General features: G+C 42.0%; 1 protein-coding gene across 2 annotated transcripts in view; it reads left to right on the top strand.

Moving 5' to 3' along the window:
- NAGPA (N-acetylglucosamine-1-phosphodiester alpha-N-acetylglucosaminidase) overlaps positions 1 to 22291 on the top strand; it is a 128153-nt gene that overhangs the window by 67360 nt on the left and 38502 nt on the right. For both annotated transcript variants that reach the window (XM_085649045.1, XM_085649046.1), the window contains 2 exons: positions 2395 to 2523; positions 14339 to 14544. In XM_085649045.1, the coding sequence (XP_085505171.1) occupies positions 2395 to 2523; positions 14339 to 14544 (335 nt within the window). The remainder of the gene's footprint in view (positions 1 to 2394; positions 2524 to 14338; positions 14545 to 22291) is intronic.

Here is a 22291-nt window from a genome sequence, read left to right as displayed (position 1 = left end):
CCTATTGTCCTGCACAGCGACTGCCTTTCCGGAGCAGGTTATGGACACAAGTCTTATTTCCAGGGCAGAAGCCGGCTCCACTGCAACAAATCCATTCTTGATGCTGGGCCCAATATGGAGGGCCTAGCAGCATACAGTTATGCTAAGTAAGAGCCGTTCCCTTAGTTTGACAAAAGTCATCAGTGCTTAGGCAAGAGTCAAAGATAATTAGTGGCGTAACAGTACTTGCTTCAAAGTGCATGGATGGGGCTCAATACACTCCGGGCCTAGTCCGGAGCTCTCAGTCCGCCCAATCACAGTGCCGGAGGGGGCTATTATTACGCCCCTGAAGAGAATGCTTGTACAGAAGTGAGAACGGTTGGCTATTTTCCATAGAGGTGTTGGGATTTTGATTATAGAGTCAGCACTTTGGTGATGACAGTCACTGCTTGTACAGAAGCCACAGTCTTGGAACAATTTGATTCAGCTAATTATGCAAGAGTGACTTTTACTTTGGGACAGCAGCCAGACCCTTGTTCAATTTGATGTGTCAGGGTACAAATTGTGGCTGGTGGTTACAATGAAACACTTGGGGTGGGTCTATGTCGGTGGTGAAGCGGCTCGGATTTGGTGTAAGCCTACTTTTAGTTTAGGCATAAATGCGCTTTTCTTAATGTGTCTACTTCTTTTATACATACTTAACATGTTTTTGGTCTTCCTGACCGAGCCCAGGAACCTATCGACTCTCTTTTTGTATGCTATTGTATTTCATCCAGTGCAGTGGGCCTCTAATTTCCCACATGTCAATATTCACATCCTTAATCAAAAGAGCCTAACCAAAAACTCAAATAATCCCACTGGGATGATAAGAATAGACCATTATCCAGTCTTGTCAGTAGGGGCTACATGCCAGTATACTTAATGTCTTAATACTTAAGACAGCACGCAATTGGGCAAAGGCGAGTGCATGTCCCACCTTTCCCAGTAAATGTATCCGCCCACAGCCTACAGCTTGCGGGAGCGAGCAGCGGCGCCATCTGTTTGGGATCATGTTTCCAATTAGCGCGGTCACGGTCACCGCGCGGCCGAGCTTGCTTTTGTTTCTATTATAACCCCTGCCATTGTTTCCCTTCTCTTTCAATCTCTTCCCCTTTTGTTTATTTCATTATATGATTTAATTTCCTCCATCAAATATTTTCCGGACTTTCTCTGTGCGTATGCATTCATTTATTCGCCCTTTATTTCATGTGTTATTATTCTTTGCATTAAGCGCTCTTTTCTGCCTGTCTGTACTCGTGCCGCAGTAGCCTGCTGCAGTACAACAAATGCAATAAGTGTCAGGTAATTTAAACCCGGAGTTGAGTTCGGCTTCCCCTTGAATCGTATCCCCTTTCTCACCCCAAGAAAAAATCCACTGATTCGGCCTGACGCTGCTGCTCGGGCAGAGTTTCTCCAAAAACAGCCGAACTTCAGGTTTTCGAGGGGGCTACAAGAATTGCGCAACACCGGGACTGTCTCACTCATATGTTTTGCTCCAGCGCTGCATGTGTTAGCGCTTTAAATCCAGTCCTACCGGCTATGCCAATGCTTGTTTGTATGCCTTCTTTCGTATTATTCACGGGATGCTTTTAGACAGGGAACGACAACAACTTTCACCTTGCTTGTTAGAGTATCATGTGACTGTCACTGAACTGTATAGAACGCCGGCTACTTCCTGGTTTCAGAAGCTGTGCTGTGCGGCTGGAAGAGGGCTGGGTTTCTGTGCCTCTGTATGATTTTGGCGTTGGCTGTTTCTCCATTTACAGGTAACACGTTCATCCATTTTCTGTTCAGTAATGTTGAGCAATGTACAAATATTTAGTAAAGCCATGTTGCACAAGTTGGCTGGTTGTATAACCATTTTCCTCGGATCACTGCTGGTGTTTCAAATCGTTTTCTCATTTCAGTTCACACGTAGCTGCCAAAGTTTGAGATTGCTAATGTGTGGCATTTTCATAGTTTCTGTGTATTTGAGTGAAATTCAACGACCAATGTGTGACACTTGGAGTGACACTTTCTCACGAATAAAATCAAGCAATAAAGTCCATGGAAACAGATAAATACCAGAAGCTACACCCAGGGCTTTAAGTAGGATGAAAAAACTGGGGGGTGTCTCTCCAAAAGGGGCGTGGCTTAAAACGCGTAAGTTAAACATCTGTGCTTAGCATAGTGTGCCTGCCGACTTGTATCTTACAGTTTCTGTTGTTGCATCCTGATATATGATGCCACAGCAGCCAGAGTAATATGCTTAATGCTAAACACATACACGGGCTAATATGCTGCATGTCTAAACACTTATAATGTCCCAAAGACGAGACCTATTGGCTATGCCAATGCTTGTTCCTCTTGTAACTAAATTATTATTTGATTTTGCAGGCTTAACCTCTGGGAAGTAGCTGAATTCTTAAAGAAGCAAGGAGTTGTGAATGCCATAAACTTGGATGGTGGTGGGTCAGCAACTCTAGTGGTGAATGGCACACTTGCTAGCTACCCATCTGATCACTGGTATGTACTGGGGAGATAAAATATAACTTAAGGCCCACTCTAACAACAATTTCAGCACCACTTGTGGGGTATTGGCTTTCACAATCTGCAACTCGTTGGGCACGACAGAGCAATGGAACCGAGAGCTCAACAGGGATTACCCCCTCCCTTGCAGTTGATCATGCATCCTCATTTATCTTAATAAGGAATTATTCATCACCCAGTATTGTCTATATTAAGGACTCTCGGGTCATCAGACTGTAAAGCATCACCTCAGATACAGCTATCACTACCATAATTAGAGCTGTAATACGTCAGGTTTCCCACTAGATGTCTGCCCAATAAAGAGACTCAAATACATTTTACTAGAACTTGATTTCAATCCTGTGTTTAAAAAAACACCCAATCAGTTCCTACGGATATGGCTAATTGCAAGCCCATTCCTAATTTACCATATGTTGCTAAACTCTTAAATCAGGTTATATTATTCTATGTTTAACTTGTATATAAGTGAGTGCATAAATAGGTAAATATCATAACTATTTATCTATAATTGCTTCACTACTGAGTTACAAAATAAGTAATAAAAAAATAATTTTAAGTACAGCAACTCTTGAAAGTTAGTTTATGAAGTACAACTCACATCTACATATATTACCTTCTTTATATATATATACCTTCCATCTACTTATGTATCTTTTTATTTATTACTTTGCTTCTAATTTAGCATCTTCAATGCACTACCCTATATCTCACCCTATACCTCTCGCAACATATCCCTTACCTCCACTCTGGCTCATCTCAAACCTCATTCTACTACTCTCTCAAATGCACTACCCTATTTCTCATCCAATATCTCTCAATATATCCTCTATCTCCACTCTGACTCATCTCAAACCTCATTCTACTACTCTTTCCAATGCACTACCCTATTTCTCATTGTATCCTCTACCCTCTCACTCATCCCAAAACCCATTCTACTACGATCTCCAAAATAACCCTTTCTAGACTCTTTCCCTCCTCTACCCTTCCTTGCATGGTCTCATTCCTCCTTTACTATTCAGATCTCCCAAACAAGCCTTTCTAAACCCTGTCCTCTGACTCATCCCCCCACAACCTCCCCTTTATTCATCCCAAACCTCCTCCTACTGCTCTGAACGCCCCAAAACACTTTCTAGATCCTTCTCTCATATATCCCTCCACTATTCCTTTTCAATCCAAGTAGCAGAATAACATGTCCACCACTCAATTTAATTTCATATTTCCCTGTACTAATTCCCCATTAATCCTGTTTGTGTTCTGGAGTAGCATGCTACCCACCAAAAAGCGCATCAACACCTCATCAGGAGTAGCAAGCACTACATAAATGCAAACCCTTCCCCCTTTTATCCCTCCACTATCTTTTTCAATCCAAATAGCAGAATAACATGTCCACCGCTAAAATTAATTTCATATTTCCCTATACCAATTCACCACTAATTCTTTTTGGGTTCAAGAGTAGCGTGCTACTCGCCAAAAAGCACTTCAACACCTCATCAGGAGTAGCAAGAGCTATATAAATGCAAACCCTTCCCTCTTCTATGTCTCCACTATCCTTTTCAATCCAAATAACAGAATAATATGTCCACCACTTCAGCAACGTCCGATCTAGCAGTATTTCTGATTTGTTAGTGGCTATGAAGAGCCTGCACAGGCTCCTGGTCGCAGAGCGTCTAAATGTAAGTCACTTTATTTGGTTCACTGAACACTATCTGGCAGACATCTCCTTTTTTTGACTTCCAATCAGAAATTATTTCTGATAAAGAACTCTGATAGAGAAAGTGATGGCTGACTTCAGATTTCAAAAGTCAGGAGTTGTAGGTTGCGTGCTCATGCCTTTCATTCTCCCCCACCCCCAACATTCAACAAGAGGATTTTGCGGCATTTAAATAGTTATAAAAACTCCTTTGTCCTGTCTAAAATATTCAGCACTTTAGTTTCTGCTGTGATCAGTTTAATAATCAAACTGGTGCTTGCAGCACCAAGCAACTGCTTTGGTGCTGTCAGCACTTCCCAAGAAATGTTAACATAACACTCACCATTTGTTGGTGCAAACTTGATATTTCAAAAAGGATGAAGGACAATGCGGTGCTCTAAATAATGTGTTTTGTCCCAGGGCATCCCTCTGAATATGTTCATAAAGCTAACAGGTGGCTACAAGAGTGTTTGGCATCCTTGTTTGTGCTTCGCCGGAGATAGCATCTGGGTCAGGTTCACTATTTTAGTTTTTAGTAATTCACTTGGAGCTTATTTCATCTTTGCTGTGAAACTAAATGTGCAATTTGTTATCAGTGGCTCATTATAGTGCTGTACCCTGACCGTGTGAACTCAACTATGGAGGTCAGTGCCTGTGATGTTACCAGGAGAGGGTGAATCCTTTTTGACTGGTTTTGTGTATGTGACAAATGGAAATGGAAGCAGCACTCTTGATAGCCATGTACTCAGTTGTCTAGAACGGACAAAGTACTACATGAATGTGTTGGTTACCAAAAATATTATTTTTTGCTTGTTTTAATACAGTATTCATGATACCCTTTTTGTTGCTGTTATTTTATGCTCTGAGCTCTCCTATGCCTGAGAAAGGATGTTAGATGGTCCCCTCTTTGGCTTCACTGTAACACAGAAGAAACACAGAACTAAGGGCCAGATTTATATACTGGCGGGAGACACGTTTCTCTGCCAGGGGGACGGAGTATACTACTCCATCGCCCTGACAGAGATGCTCATTTCTAAAGCATTGCCAGAAGCTGCCATCGCGCAGTTTGCAGGACTCCATCAACATGACGGAGCCTTGCACAAACTGTTTTCTTTTCTATTTTCTGTTACTTTTACTTACTGCCAGGGTTTGCCTGGCAGTGGCAAACAGTAAATAAATATCTGTATGTCCACCCATCTTAATTTGGTGGACAGACATAGCCAATTCTGCTCTAGCCCTTACTCAAACGGGTTGTCGCAGACGTTTGACTACGGCAGTGACGGAGTAGTCACAGCAGTATCCAAACCTATGGTCCGCCCGCATTTAAATCGGACTGGCAGACCACTTTGTTGGTAGGGAGTGAACTCAGTAGCCTTTGCGATGGAGTTCCCTGTCCGCCAACATCTAAATCTGGACCTCAATTAGTGTTTTATACAGATTACCTGAGGAAACCTATTTTAGAGAACAACAAACCACCTTTATGTATCTGGCAATTGTTGGTTGTGTTATTTTGTATTGCAGAATTTCTGTGGTGCTACCTGCTCCTGATGACGCTGCAAGGTGTTCAGATTTACATTGGTTTCTGGGCATTCTTTTTCGACGTGCTTTGTGGGAAGGGTGTTGGCAGAAGTGTTGGTTGAAGTATGCACTATGTGTATGATGTTGGTTGACGTGCAGGATATTCAGAGGCATGGTGTAACATGGTGCTGCATGTGGTGCAGTACATAAGCATGTTTTGTTGTGGAGAGTGCGAGAGGAAACACAGCTGCACATCTACTTATCAGTATGTGTATTTCATACCCTGATTGAAAGAGCCATTGGAACTGGAGATGGTTATCAATTTTTTCTTGTTTTAGCCGACATTGAGTTCCAGACTTGGGCTGAGTGGTCAGAGAAAAGAGGTTCTAGCAGCTCATGTCTTTTGGAAGAGAGTGACAGTCCGTAGTGGAGTGTGCATTGAGGTCTGAGGTCTTGCATGACCATAGGTGAGGAGTTTATGCTGATTGAAGAGTGAACCATTCCCGTGGATTGGTTGGTGAGTGGTGCACGTTGCTTTAAAGGTGTTTCATCTAGGTTTTAGGAACCAGTGAAAGAAATTGTGACTAGATGTAATATGGATCTGCATTGGTAGGCTGTGAAGTTATCTGGTGACACGTTTAGGATTCTATGTGTTTTCCGAAGTTTTAACAGGGGATCTTCATTGGTTCTTCAAGATGGGAGAGTACCAATGTAATGACAAATTGGATTTTTTTGCCAGTATGAGAAAATTTGTTAAAGGCTTTGCATTATGTGAAAGCTTTGTTCAGCCACTTGATTTACTTGTGGTATAATTGTTAGCTCAAGAGAGGATCCTGGGGATGATTACAGACTGAGTGTGGTGGTCCTAGGTTTTTGGCCTTTGTCAGAGTAGTTGAAGACGCAATGTACAGATTAACTTGTCTTCTCTTTGGGCACATCACTCTTTGCTAATCTTGACTGGGCACATTAGAAATTAGAATAACTGCTTTTAGACACGCCTGGCATTAAAGGGTACCATGGCAGCACTCGTGGAGTTGTCAGAACAATGGGTATGCTAGACGGACCTTTTTTTCCACTAGACCAATAAAGGCTGCACTCAGTGGGGCGTGGTGTTGCCGTGACACCTGGTAAGCGATGCGGCCATTATAACACAATGATTTTTATTCACTGCTGTACTGAATCAGTGAGGGGGCAGCCCCTGTGAGGCAGCTACCAAAGACGCTAATGAGAATTATCCAATAGCCATAAGAGATACAGGTCATGGCAACACTATACAAGCTTTTGATCAGCTATGATTAGCCGGTTAAGAATGACGTTTCTCGGGGGGGCTTTCGTACCGCCGCATGATCTCACTTGTCTTGCCCAATCAGCTGCTTTCCCCGACATTGCCCGGAAGTATGGACCTGGGCATGCGCAATACTTAACAGGTCTCGCCTTTCAATGCAGTATTATGCTGGACTCTCGAGGAGGAGTACAAGGTGAATCAGAGGGTAAGATGCCTTGACGAAGTAAGTTACGGAGAAATGGAGGATGGACACATGCATATTTTTCTGACCAAGTAACCCCAGGACGTTCATGGCCTTATCCTTATCTGTAATACTGTTATACTTCTAGAGTGTGGCAACAGGGTCCACCCCCTCGGGTCCGCCCATGAGGTGAGGAAATGCTACACTACCAGTGGGTTCCTTTTTGGGTTTCCTACTTTTTGTGTCTATATGTCAAGAGTACTTTGGACATGTGTGACGCGAGCACTGTATTAACTTGCTATAACTCTCACCAAAGGCACAGTTTGGCACATTTGTGATTGTTTATATGTTTATATGTATGTTGATCTGTCATGGCTTCCTTTGTGAAGCATACTTTGCCACATATCCACAGCATGAGTTGAGGTGAGGTACTGTTATGATATGCTGAGAGTTCCAGCATGTTCGGGACAATAGTGCATGACCTCTGTGCCCCACTTTTGCTATGCTGTTAGTTCTGTATAGATGATGCTACCTACATAACTATTGTGTCTTTCTCATTCCCATTACAGAAGTAGTTAAAAGAAGTGACCATTTACATGTAGGTTTGTAAATTGAAGCTTACTTCGCATGCCATAGGGTGCATGCGATTTTCTTTTCTGGTCCTGACGAAAACCATATTGAATAATGTACAAGTCTGTGAGAGGAACACCTACTCACTGGCGGGAGCACGACGTCAATAACAGTAGGAATTATGTTCCTACTGGACTGTAGGACTATAGGACTGTATAGAGTTTAGACTCTTGTTCTTTTTGTTTTTTAGAATTATGAGTGATCACCCCTGATGAAGGGTTGTATTATTGACCCAAAATGCATTGGGTTGTGAATTCGATAATGGAAAATTGTTAATCGAATGGAAGACATTTTCATTGTTTACGAATGAACAACAGATAATAAATTCTTCTGAAATTCGTACAAGAGTTGAATTAGATTGGAATCATTGGATTATCATTTAAATAAATTTTTTGAACATAATTCCTACAGTTATTGACGTCTTGCTCCCGCCAGTGAGTAGGTGTTCCTCTCACAGACTTGTACATTATGCAATAATGGTTGCCTTCGGACAAGGCGCCAGGCGTGGATGCACACTATAGCGTGTTTATCTTTATGAACTTGAGTTGAACAACAGAAGTGAAGTGTGCACACTGGCAACATTGCTACAGAAAACCATATTGACCAATAGGGGCACTTAAGAGAGATGGCTGAAACATGTTAACCGTAATTAAGGATACAAGAGATCAAGACAATCTAAAAGGTATCCACCACTGTTTTTAAAGTTGTTCCAGGGCCCCCACTATTAAAGTACCCCTTGAGGTATTCTAGTTAGGACCATGTTTCCATAGGAAAATCGATTTTGACTTGCCTCTATCTTTGGTGCGATTTGAAATTTTCCCATAAAATCTATGCCGGTGATTCTAGTTGTGCATAGAAAGTTTCGGGGTAATCCATCAAGCGGGGCAGAGACAAAGGGGGTTCAAAAAAAGTGCATTTCCCAAGTTAATTCCTATTGGGATTTTGAACATTACTGCAGCCCGAACTGCTGGACAGAATTACACCAAGTTTGACAGAAAGCTAGCTATTGGCCCAGAAAGAGTGCTGTTTGTTATTTGGTGTAAATCTGTTCAGTAGTTAGAGTTATTGAAAAAAATCCAAATTTAGATATCTAGCGACATGGATCCTTCTATGATCTGACAGCCCTCGTGTTGGCAGCCATCTCAGGACTCTGCTTCATCCGAGTCCCTCAAAATTTGCGTAAAAAAGAAAAGGAGGCAAGGTAGGAATAATTGTGGTGCTTGGGTCCCCCTGTGACCCCAACAGGGCCAAAAAGCACTTTTTAAAAAACACATGTTGCCGTAGAAGCACGACAATGCTGCAAATCCGCAGCAAACATTAAATAACAAACAAGTTTTCGCTCTCTTGTTCGTTTTCATGAAGCCAGCCCGTGAAAAGAGAAGGAGGGGGACGCGCGGCCCTTCCGGAGCCAATAATGCCCCCGGAAACAGCCAGGGGTGGCTCCTGTTATGTCCCGAGGTGCCCACCCCCGGGACATAGTTGTTTGCTTTTGCTTAGTGGGAGCTGTGGCAGCTCCTGCCAAGGAAAAGCAAACACTCTGGTTCCAATGATATACAATTTTTGAAGCACACGCAAATTATAACATCAGGTCAGTACAATAATGTAAAGGAACAAGAAAGTAGTATGTTGGGCTTTGTCCGTTCTTCCACTCCCTTAAGCCAACACGTTTCGGCGTCTATGGGTATGAACCCTATGACTTCCTCAGGGCTGGAAGTAATGCAAATATCGAAGTTGTAATATACGTTAAATTAAACAATCATTTTCTTTTCATAGTGTAAGTCCAAAACACAAACTCTGTGCAACAAGGAACTAATCAAAACAAACAATTGTGCTCATGATCAACGTGAGACAATAATTATAAATAACTCTTAAACAAAAATATACAATGCATATCTACAAATGTAATTAAACAATGATTACTTCTGAATATCACAATCTAAATCTAAGCTCATTATCTGCACAAACATCCAGTCCCATGCTACCACCTTTGTGAATGTGAATCTGCACACTCAATAAAAATAGCCAATGTGCAATTTAAATTAATGAACCCATGTGAGTTACACGCTTCCCTACGACACTAATACCTTGGAAGTATGTAGTACCTTGATAAATTAATCCAGAACCATTTCTGTTGGGATTAAATAAACGTGAAACCTTTATCAAATATGGGCGCAAGAGACATGAGGCACAGGTTATTTATTACGTCTTTCTAAAATCCCAAAAAGCAGTATTTCAGACAGGGCAAAGCTTACCTCACTGTTCAAAACGTCCTCCGAAATGTACTTCCCCTTATTTTTAGACTTGAGATATCATGTATTGATCATCTAGAAAAATATATCAAGTAACGACCCTGTAAGGGAACGCAAAATATTCTTGTAACCATTCCATCATATTTTCAAATCCTATATCTTAATAGCGCAATAGCAATAATAAGTCTTACCAACGAGTACTATGCAGTATCCAATCTTTACGAAGTGTTAATGTCCTGTCATAAAATTGTATCCAATTGCTGTAATCCGAAAAAATGGAAAGACTGACTCCAATTAAAGCGTCAAGTCCCTGAAGTATGGGGCACTCTTCAGAATTGAAAAATAAAGGATTGCCCAAGTTACTACTGTATCCAAATACTGGCCTTTAATACACCTTACAAAATCTTTGGATCTTACCGTTTATAAAAATGCCACAGCAAGTCCTTGTCCGAAAGTAAGCAAACTGTTAACAAAATCGGAAATAATAATTCCTATAGTCGAGACAGGTCCCTGAAGTACGGGGCAACCTGTGGAATTAATTCAAAAATGGCCGAGTTTTGTACCATCCACAATTTTCTAACCTTAGAACAAATATATTTTGATGATATTGCTTCACATACCTGTGACCACGTAGCGTTCTGTGCCGCACCCGGATAGGGCGAAGGCACTCTACTGGCCTTGTCAGTTACTCAAATAGCAAATGCGGAAAGTGAAGAGGTGACTTCATTAAATAAAAAAGTCTTGGAATGGTTAGATTCCAATGTATAGGCCCTCTATTTACTGTGAATTACTTGGGCAATACAAGTAACTTTCTTAGTTATAAATAATCAGCGTCCCCTCCAAATATAGAGTTACAGGACTAAAAAGGCCAATCTACCTAGTGACTCACCTTAATCAAATGAGTCATCATCGTGAACCATAACTAGAATTTAATAGTTTGCATTCGTTTTTAGTCCCATGAGTACCTATATTATTATATATTATTACCAATCACATACTGCTCCTGCCTCATTCTCTTCAGTTATCACCAATTAATATACTGCACATTAAATCCAATTACAGCTAATAGACTATATCCGCCACATAAGACCAATGTATATAAATGCATTCGCATGCAATACTGAATTGCAGGAAGTAGGTTTACGATACATGTTACTCTGGTTCCAATGGGTGGTAGCTGTCAAAGTGCTCCCGCCAGCTGCACCCGCTTTAGTTAATAGCAGTGGGGCCGGCTGGGGGGTGGAGGGGATTTCGAGAGACTGCCACAACGGAAAATAAATAATTTTCCCTAGTGGTCGTCTCTCGAAATCCCCCCCCCCCCCCCCCCCCCCCCCCCCCCCCCAGCTGGCCCCAACACCCCACCGATCTTGCCTGCAGCGGCTGGTCCCGCCCACTGGAAGTGGAGGTTTCATCTCTTTTCCTGCCCACAAAAAATGCTGGGGAGCCAGCTGTCACCATGGGGGCCTTACGGTCCGGGGGAAGGTCAGAAATTAGCATAAAGAGGCAGAACAAAGATCAGAAACGAGCAAGAGGCACAATAAAGGTCAGAAAGGAGCAGGAAGAGGCAGAATAAAGGTTTGTAAGAGGGAAAGTAAAGGTCGGGAGCGAGCAGAAAGTGGCAAATTAATGGGTAGAATGAGCAGAAAGAGGCAAAATAGAGGTCCGAAACGAGCAGTAAGAGGCAAAAATAAAGGTCGGGAGCAAGAAGAAGGAGGCAAAATAACAGGCAGAACGAGCAGAAAGGCACAATAGAGGGCAGGAGCGAGAAAAGGCACAAAACGAGCAGACAACCTTCATTGGAAGTTATTTCCAGTTCACCATTCCACTTCTTATTTATAGCTATATTGGTCATTTATTCGTGATTGCTCAACATTTTATAAAAGGAAAATTGACTGTGCCTTTGGTTAATGCAAATCATTGTTCTGAAAGTTCAGCATTAGTTATTACGTCAGATTAAAACATTCTGCCTTGAAGTGGAGACGAGAGATTTCTAATTCCACCGATTGTCTCAGTGGAAGATAATCTTCAGTTAAAAATATATTTTTTAAACATACGCGACAATCAAGTTCAAAGCCATTAAGTTATGAACAGTTTGGATCAATGTCACATAATGATTTTTAGACAGCCATGTATAAATGTTTATATAAAAAAGTAAATACATGTTTGATTTCAGTAACCAGAGTTACTAATTTATCATTGCCCACGAAAATTAAAACGATCAATTATATTAATATCCGCACTATTCTAAATATCAGTGTTGTCCATGCCATATTATTATTTAGCTTCTAGAAAGTTCTGTACATGAGTTAAAAAAAAAAAGCAAACTCCGTTTCATAGAAACCTCATTGTTCTTCATCCTCTAAACAAAAAAACGAATTCAATCTTATGTTACACGTTTTCCTCCTTAAAAATAGTTCTCTAACATTGTCTGGGCAAATCAGTTAAATTTGGACAAATACATATGAAAGTCTCAGTCTCTCTCACAAGCAGCTGAAAAAAGCGAAAACTGTTATAAGCTTGTTTAATGTTTCCCTGCCACGCCATAGTTTAATGTGGAGTTAAGATCACAGCTACATCAACATAAAATTAATTGTTAAGGTTTAATTATTTTCAAAAAAATCATGGCTGTAATTGGGCTTTTTAACTGTCAAGATCTGACAAAGAGCACTGGATTGTTACATCTCTGTTTCACGCTTAGCTCTTCGTGTAATTCCTAAAGGACACTCCAGGAGGTGTTTCATGAGTGGAGATTTACGATTACAGGTCTAACTACACGCTTGCTGTTTACATTATGTACAACATGGCTGATTTGTTTGCAAGTGGACGTGCTGCAGCGATACCAAGTTCTAGTAGTACTATTTATTGCCTGTGGTGTCCTACCACGTATTAAAAGCTGTTACGGAAGAGATTTACATCGAGTGATGTGGAGCTTATATTTTTCATTGTGTTTCGTATGACCTCCTGGTACCATAAACAAACATTGAAATTATATTAATTCTTATATGGAATCAATAAAGGTCTTGGTAAATAAACTCCCACATATGAACAATTTACATTTGGGATTTTTATTTCCGATTTCTAATGGACCTTGGACTCAAGTACTTATACGATTTACCAAGATCTTACTTAGTGCTATTTGTACCCCATTAGATTTTACTTTTTCTTCTAAAATCTCGTGTTTTTTTCCTATCTCTTTTCTTTTATCACTAAATGATTGTTGCTGTTGAATTGTTTTTGTACGTGCAGCATACTTTACAGTCTTCTGAAAGTTTGATCTTGTATACCTAGAGAGTCGGCGTACATGATTACCGGCAGTAATATGGCTGCAAGCTGTAGGTTAAAATACCCTGCATCTTTTAAGTACAGGTCCAAGTTCCACATATGTTAAATATGATTGGAGCATGTTTACGACCGCTGTCAGCTTTCTAGGAAAATTGGCAGCTTCCAACATGCTGTGTATCACTGAAAAGCCTAAATGCATCCTCCGCAATCAAGACTTCATTCAGTTGTCAGAAAGGTTCTGCTACAATTTGTTGGGTCACGGGTACCAAAACTGAATGTGTGGTTAACAAAACAGCGAATGCAATAGTGGGGCACGTGTCTCTTGAGTCTGAGATTTTTTTAATTCTTTGGTGGTAATACCATTATGTCATGTACAACTCGAAACGCCAAGTGGGAAAAAAGGACAATTTTATTTTATCCAAAGGTGTTGTCTTGGCAGGCAAATGTTCCAAAGGTCTTGTAAAAAAAAAAATCAATAGTTTTAGGAGTCAGAGATTATGACAGGATTGCTGTTTCTCCATTACAAAGGAGAGATTCCCCAGAGTCTCATTTTAACGTTGGGGGATTGTTCAGTGCCCTAATCTGAATGTGCTCAAACTACTGTGAATTGTTTTGTACTTTTTCGTTTTATCAGTGCAGTGATGAAAGGTCCCACTTGTTATAAAAATGGTTAGTATTGTCATTTACAATTTTCTCTAGTCAATCTGTTAAAATGCAACACTTAATACAAGTTCTTCGCTGGTCTCCAAGCTCTCCTGAATTTGGCAAATGAAGCATTTTCAGAGTCTAATTCATAAAAATGTTCACATGTACAATTCAGAAACTCCCGTGTATGATCTGTGAAGAATTGTGCATCAGTTTTGTTTAGTAATGTTAAGTATGGCAGCTGCACAAGTCCTGATGTAAGGTACACATTTTATCTGCTAAAACCATCTCATCGTCTAACTTCTCTGCAGTGTTGAGGACAATATGTGGCGCTGTGCCCGTAGCATCTCGACAGTGCTGTGTGTCCATGAGCCAGTCTGCATCCCTGCAGACTGCGGTGGCCATGGTGACTGCATACATGGCGAGTGCCGCTGCTCTGGCTTCTGGAGTGGGGCTGCCTGCAGCATCCTGGATTGTGGCCCACTGAACTGCAGCAGGCGTGGGATCTGCACCCAAAGTAAGGAAATTCTTATTTACTGTAGTATTGGTTTGTAAGGGAGGCTGACCATTAGCAGTGCAGGAGATTGGCTCCAGTGAACATATATGATTGTATCGCTGTGTCCAAAAATGCAAGACTAACTATCTGCTATTAAATACTGTCAACAGGTACATTGTAGCCCCGGGGTGACTTGTCACTGGCTGACTTTTGACCTAGAAATTAAGAATGTGCATGATACAAGTCTGTGTGCAGCAGAGTCTACATCTGGTTCGGATAGCTGTATTATCAGAGGCAATTCACGCAGAAGCAGCATTGTGCGTTGATTGGCTCTGCCAGTCCCCCATCGACGTTTGAGAGTCGAAAATACAGCAATCTGGTGGCAGGGTCCAAACATCAAATAAAGTGATTTATAAATCCCAGCGTTATCTTTTCTCTTCAAATATGTCGATCTGAACCTTTTCAAACTTAGCGCTGTATTGCTTTGTAGTCTCCATATGTCCTCTTCAGTATCACAATTTTGTTAATATTTAAGTCCTTGTGTATATATAACTAGAATCTAGAAAGCTGGAATATTTAGATGTGTCCTCTGTGTATGATAATGCCTACTACCACATGTTGGACACGGAGAGGGTTGCTGGGCAATTTGATAAGGTTTACATGTTTTATCTTAAAATATACTACAATTATGATTTAACAGGTGAAGAAAACAATGACTTGCCCCAAGTAGTTTTCAGAAATGTTCAGAGTCTTGCTGAAGATCAAGACTTAGCTTTTTGGGGATTGTTGTTTGTGTCCCTGTATTTGAACAGTAGGCATCTCTGCAGGTCAAGACTGAATCTGCAATTTCAGAGATGTGTGTTCGTCTCAGTACTGGAGTTGCAGGAACCTTTCAAATTCAGGACTGATGGAATTATCAGGCTCTGTCCCCTCAAATAGCTGGGGGAGTTGCAGGTCAGAATTGAGCTGCACTGTTACAAGCTGTGTGCGGGTAACAATGTTGGACTAGCAGGAGCGCTGAAAGTCTTGGATGAGGTGCATTGCCAGAGCTGGATGAGTCTTCCCCAGTAGCAGAGCCCTAGTGGGCAGAATTACGATACAGTGATAGAGCTTTTAGCAGCACTACACTGCTGTATGAACATGAGGTGCTGTAGAGCTAGAGCTGTGGTGTGTGGACCTAGACCTAGACCTAGACTGAAATAGCAAGGGCCTATCATGCTACCTTTGATGCCAGTTGGCATATATTGGTGTGGGTCTTTTTGCTGAAATGGAGGGGTTGATGCTAAAGGTCTGGACAAACACATTGGTGTGTTTCAACAGTAGAGGTAAGAGTTATGCCCTAGGCCTGGCTCTGCTCCCTCCAACCCCCTTCGACTTCCCTCTCATGTCATCACATTTTGGTGGTAAGATGGTATGCCGTTTTGTCATTCAGTGAAAGGCAATCACAACAGACTGTTGGGTGCTTCAGCTGATCTCCCGGGTTACTCTCTTCTTTTCCTATCTTTCCCAACAGACTACACACACTTTCTGCAGGAGGCTCACGCCTTGATCCTGCTGAGAAATGTCCCATAGAAATAAAGGGCATGGGATTTACTTCTTTTACTTCTTGGACCCCAAGAAGGACAGAGACCTAATGCCTGTTCTGGATAGCTGCCTTCTTGAACCTGTTCATTCTGTGGAAATATGGATTTTTATGATCAGTTATGTCCCCTATCTTGGACCCCAACGGTTTCATGTATAAATCACAAGTACATGTATGTTCCCTCCAGTTCCAGTTATGAAGACGCAAACACATGTGCGTCCACCGCCAACATGTCCTCTTTCAGATCCGCCATGAATGGGCCGGATATTCCATTCCTAAGTATGAAAGGCCACCGGCTTTATATGGTTCACTTATGCCATTTTACAGTCCAGGCGAGTAGGCCCTGATTCTGCCATCAAGCCTTTTCTTGCCTTCTGCCTCTGAAAGCTCCAGTCTGAGCTCGCATCTGTATCCATGAATTTTGTCCTACTCTCTGCGCGGCTAACGGTGCCTGACATCAGCCTGTTGCCTGCCAAAAACTGTATTTCACCTTCGAGATTATCTGCTCCGCTCCCTACCCAATGCATTCCTGTCTAGTAGTTTAAGTAAACATTCTTCCAGATACCGAGCAAAAGGCCCGGCTTCTCTGTCATTATGCAAGTAATTCATAGCCCTGTTACTATGGAAGATTTCTGCCCCCGCATCTAGTGTAGACACTTAGACGCTTGTACACGCACTAACAGTCAGTATAGTCAGTATAGAATAAGATTCTACTCTAAGAGACTTCTCTTTTGGATAACATAGTTCTCTAAACATAGGATGTTAGATATGATTTGGGATTAGGTTGACTTGACCCTCCAGACTTCTGTCGCCACATGTAGAGCTAAATGTCAAGTCCCCTTCACCCCCTAGTTGCACGTCAATCACACGTCATGCTGCTGCGCGCGCATTTCTGCCAAGTATTTCTGCTGACATTGCGAAATTCTTTCATGGAACCACCCTATTATGACATCATACCTGATGACGTTCTTTAGTTACACCCAGTTACACCCACTTTTGCTACGCATGTATGTTTTATCTTTACTATCAATTGTTACGCCTCCTCCATCTGTTTCACTGTAATGCCTATTGTATAAAAATGATTACTTGTCAATAAAGTAGGGTCTTCACTTCCTGAACCTTCGTGGTGATGGAATATGGAGCTCCTCAATTTAAATTGATTCTGGAATAAAGCCCGTTCCGAACCTCTAATACCACGGATTCTGCCTCTTATTTTACTGAGCTATTGTTATAGATTTTCCGCATCAAATTAAGTTCCGGTAATTAAATTATTTACCACATAAATGGCGCCCGAACAGGGACACTTTCTCATCTCACGCGCCGGCGGTGCGTTGCAGGCCCGGTCTCCTGTCACAGCTGGACGGACAACAACGCGTACCCACAGGATTTCCTGTATCTCCCTCCTGCCGAGCGGGGGTAACTGAGGCTGCGATCAACACCCAGACGAGGCGGTGAGAAGTGCGAAGTATCCCGACCAGAGCCTAGCTGAGAGAGCAAGATCCGAGGTATACAGAGGCCCACCAGTTTCCGAAGTTTCCGAAGTTTCGAGTCGAGTCCAGTCCGGTTCAAGTTCAGTTCAGTTCCGAGGCCTTCCGTTCCGAGCTACCCGGTGAGTACCATTATCGGGGAGGCGTTCTGACGTGCACATAGTTTGTGCCGGTCAAGACGGGTTTGGGTACACAAATCCGGTCTGCACTGTTTCAGCAGTGTATCTGTACTGTTTAGCAGTATATCAAGTATGTCTAGTATATAATTCAGAATTACCTAGTTAGTATCGAGTATTATGCTTAGTGACTAGTTCCCTAAATGGCCATCATTGTCTATTTCATTTAAAATGTTAAATGTTAAAATGTTTTAAATACGTTCTGTATACTGTGGTGTGAATGACTGTTCATTATTGTGTTTTATGGTATTAAACGTGTTCAAAATTAGGTATCAGATCAGTTCCCAATATGCCGCTCTTTTCGAAATTAAGACAGATCAAAACCAGAAAAGGGGTACTCGAAGAAGCTGTTCCCATTCCTCCTAGGGACACTCCAGGGTACTTCATGTATCATAAACATGGCCTAGACGCCATATTATTTCTTGATCTATGGGTAGACTACACCAAAGAATTACCAGAAAGTCAGAGGTGGCCCGCAGCTGGGACCTGGGATGCAGATTGCATTATGAAAGTAGAAGAAGAATTATGGAAAAAGAAAGCTAGACAGTCACAGAAAGATGCCATTGAATTATGGCGTAAAGAATCATATAGACGCACAGAGAAAGCGCTCAGACAGGAAGAGAAAAGTAAGGAGAATTCAAATAAAGTTCGAGAAAGTGTATTAATTGAAGAAGGTACTCGAGTAAAGTCAGAACAAACAGACAGACAAAGAAATGCCCTTGTGAATGGTATGTATCCTCTTCTGGCCGAAGGATTACCTAAGGCTACTCCGGAAATACCAAAAGACTTGCCACCCCCATTATTTCCGATAAAAGCACATCCCAAAGGGCATCCCAGAACCGCAGAAGATGTTTTTCTTTCCTCTTATTTAGACGACGCAGCTCCCGAGTATGCTAATGCTGCGCCACATAGACCGCCTGCCGAGGGGGTTCAACGCCAAGACCCTCCTCCGTCTGTACCTCTGCAACAGCAAACCCCGACACAAGTTCCGGCAAGCACATCTGTTTCTACATCCGCATCCACACCTATGGTTGCTATATCACGTTCAACGAATCCTTTCACATCCAGCACCCCAGGTGGTGCTACCGGAGGTACATCAAGCATTTTTTCCACGCCGCCTAGAACAAATAAACTTTCCTTTCAAGAATTAGCCCACCAACGTACGCCCAAACTAGTAACTCCCAACACGCTCAAGGAACTTCTAATAGATTGTAGATATGACCCTGTGCCCGGAAAAGGGGACGAAATGATGCTGGCATCATTACGTATGCGACGAGCTGCAATATATTTAGGGAAGCTACCAGGAATGACTGCACATTTAGAAAATATATATCATTTTGTTCAGTCAGGGCGAGACCCTGAGAGTATTAACAGAGCCATGGAGTACCAAAAAGTGGAAATCCAGGGGGAACTGTTACGTTTCCTCATAAACTGTGTGATCAGAAATCAAGATCAACAAGGGGTAAATCCGGAAGAAATGCAAATTCTTACCACATGGGGTAAGAATATATCAGAGGGGAGACACGATAAACGATCATGTATAGTAGCTATGAGCCGAAAGATCCGCAAAGAAATAGAACGAATACACGAGGAAAGATTAGCAGTAGACGAACCAGAACAAACCGAGGATGAGGAAGAATTAGAACTGCCCACAGGACAGTTAGAAACTATGGCCTATGTAGGTAGAGGAAGATCTTGCAATAATACTAGATGCTTTACTGATCCGATATGTCCGATACGTCCAGATAATAACAGAAAATTCCAAACTCCTATAATAAATACAAGGTCCCCCGAACATTCGTTCCAAGCCGCAGACAAATTACTCCGAGAACGGAGGGGTTATCATATACTCGATTCTATGGATGAACAAGAATTAGCCAGGTCAGCCGTTCACTGGGTTGATAGTCCTGGAAAATATGGTGATGATACACTAGTGCATACGTTTTTGAACCTCGCCCCAGATGAACAGCGTTTAGCTGGTATCTATATGATTCAACAACTCCTTATATTATATAAAAGCCAACACTCCGATCCTGGCCCCTTACCTGATATATTGACTGAATTACTCACGAATAAATGGAGAGGTTCCGGTACCAAGTTAATTAGAGAAATACTAGAATCTAGAAGGCAGTACATTCTTTTTGTATGTCCTGAACATGTCTCACTGCCCATCAAGGAAAGAACGACGTATTACATGGATAGACAGAATCCCTTACGCGAAGTGCACCCGATAAAGGGTGATGACAATGAGTTTAAACGTGTGTTTGTCTACACACCCATATCTAAAATAGAACTATTAGAAATGAAGAAAGTGGTACCCAGTCATGATAAAGACCCAGCAGGTTTCCATCGTGAAATTAAAGATATGTTACTCATGGGAGAATATACCTACCCCGACATTATGACAATATTAAAGGTATTAATGCCTGCGGGCATTTACGAAAAACTCAAGGAAAAGGATTGGGAGGTGGGGGACCAGAAGATAGATTGGACAGCATTAGAAAACGAAGAAAAAGCTCGAGGTCCAGGTTCAGGGCTCGGGGACAAGATCAAAGCACTACCAGGTCTACTAGTACAGGTACTGCCACGTTTATTAACTACGAAAAAGGAAGACTGGGGTGCAATCTCAGCCTGTAAACAAAAATCAGATGAAGACACTAGTGATTTCTATTCCCGATTTGAAAAATGTTTTGGTATAAATAGTGGAATCAAAGCAAGTAGCGAGTCGTATCCACATCTGTTTGTGACAAAATTGGTTGAAAATGCCTTGCCCCAAGTTAAGAATAGAGTATTGAAATTCGAGAGTACCTGGCAAGGTAACACTCCGTCACAAATGTTACAAATGCTACAGTACCATCACAATAGAATTAGAGAAGAACAAGAACATGAACATAGACGCATGAAAGACACGAAAATGAAAATGCTAGTTTCCCAGACAGTGCCAGCTGACGGTCATAAAAAGGGTATAACACAGTCCAGTGTTTCAGCAGGTCCTGTGAAAGGGACGTGCAACTATTGTAAACAGCCAGGTCATTATGTACACGATTGTCCCGTTTTAAAACATAATATCGCTATAGGTAACACAAAAGAAAGACCAAGACCACTTAGACAGGATCAGAATCAACAAGGAACCCCGCAGCATGCACAGTCCATGCCAGCTCCGCAACAGTCTATGCCAGCTCCGCCACCGCAGCCTATTGCTGCCACACAAACAACGACCCGACAGATGTATCAGACCGCACAGTATGACTATCCTGATTATCAACGATACTCATGAAACAGCCTAGAGAGGGAAGTTGGCTTACCCCTTATTGAGGTCCCTGTAGATCAAGAAGGACCTTATGTACACAGTGAACTGTTAGGACAAGATAGAAAATTCTTACTTGATACAGGGGCAAGCCGAACAACAATAAAACGTAGTGAAGTTCCAGGGGCACCTCTCTCAGGCTCACAGAATATTTCCCTTGGTTTTTCAGGAAAACCTATCATTAACGAAGTAACACAGCCTCTTCCACTTACGATTGGTCCCTTGACACGAACTACAGATTTATTACTTACTAAATCATGTCCAGAAAACTTGTTAGGCATAAAAACTTTGAAAGCTCTAGGAGCTATTATATGTTGTTCTCCGGAAGGAGTAAGATTGTTTTTACGTGATTTCAAAGGGCACTACGTCTCCCGAGACATGGATCACCGACTGCAGACTTTACCGACACATTTATGGGCACAAGGCCCTACAGATGTTGGTTGCATGAACATTACACCATATCGAGTCACACTAAAGGCAGGAGTGGTACTTCCACGAATGCGACAATACAAGTTACCCCCAGATGCTGTAGTGGCTTTACTACAAATCATTGACGAGCTTATTACCCAAGGAGTGGTTGTGGAAACTGACTCCAATGTATGTAATTCCCCGATAATTCCGATTCTTAAACGAACCGATCCAACAGCCCCGCCAGTGTATCGATTGGTTATTGATCTGCGCGAATTAAATAAATGCATAGTACCACAATACCCCGTAGTCCCAGACATTTCTTCATTACTGACAGCCATTGATTCCGAAGCGACATTCTTTACTGTAATTGATCTCAAGAATGCCTTCTTCAGCGTCCCAATAGATCCGGAAAGCCAATACTTGTTCGGATTTAGTTTAAATGGACGAAGCTTTAAATTCACACGCGCACCTCAAGGATTTACAGAAAGCCCCAGCATATATAGCCAAGCACTGAAACGAGAACTCGACAGTATCCACATGCCAGTCAACACTGCCCTGCTTCAATACGTCGATGATCTGCTGATCACCGCTAGAAGCGAACCTGAATGTGAAAAAGCCTCACTGACGGTTTTACAATTTTTGGCCGAAAAGGGGCACAAGGTGTCCCCTTCTAAGCTGCAATTCTGTGTCCAGCGAGTTGTTTACCTTGGTCACTCGCTGTCCAAGGAGGGAAGGCAGCTTACACCAGATCGCATCCAGCTAATTGCAAATATGCCAATACCCAAGACACAAAAGGAGGTGCGGG

The sequence above is a fragment of the Triturus cristatus genome, chromosome 3_2 (assembly GCF_964204655.1).
Source record: "Triturus cristatus chromosome 3_2, aTriCri1.1, whole genome shotgun sequence".
NCBI lineage: Eukaryota > Metazoa > Chordata > Amphibia > Caudata > Salamandridae > Triturus > Triturus cristatus.
The sequence above is the reverse complement of the archived record's forward strand: the minus strand, read 5'-3'. Positions and strand labels throughout refer to the sequence as shown.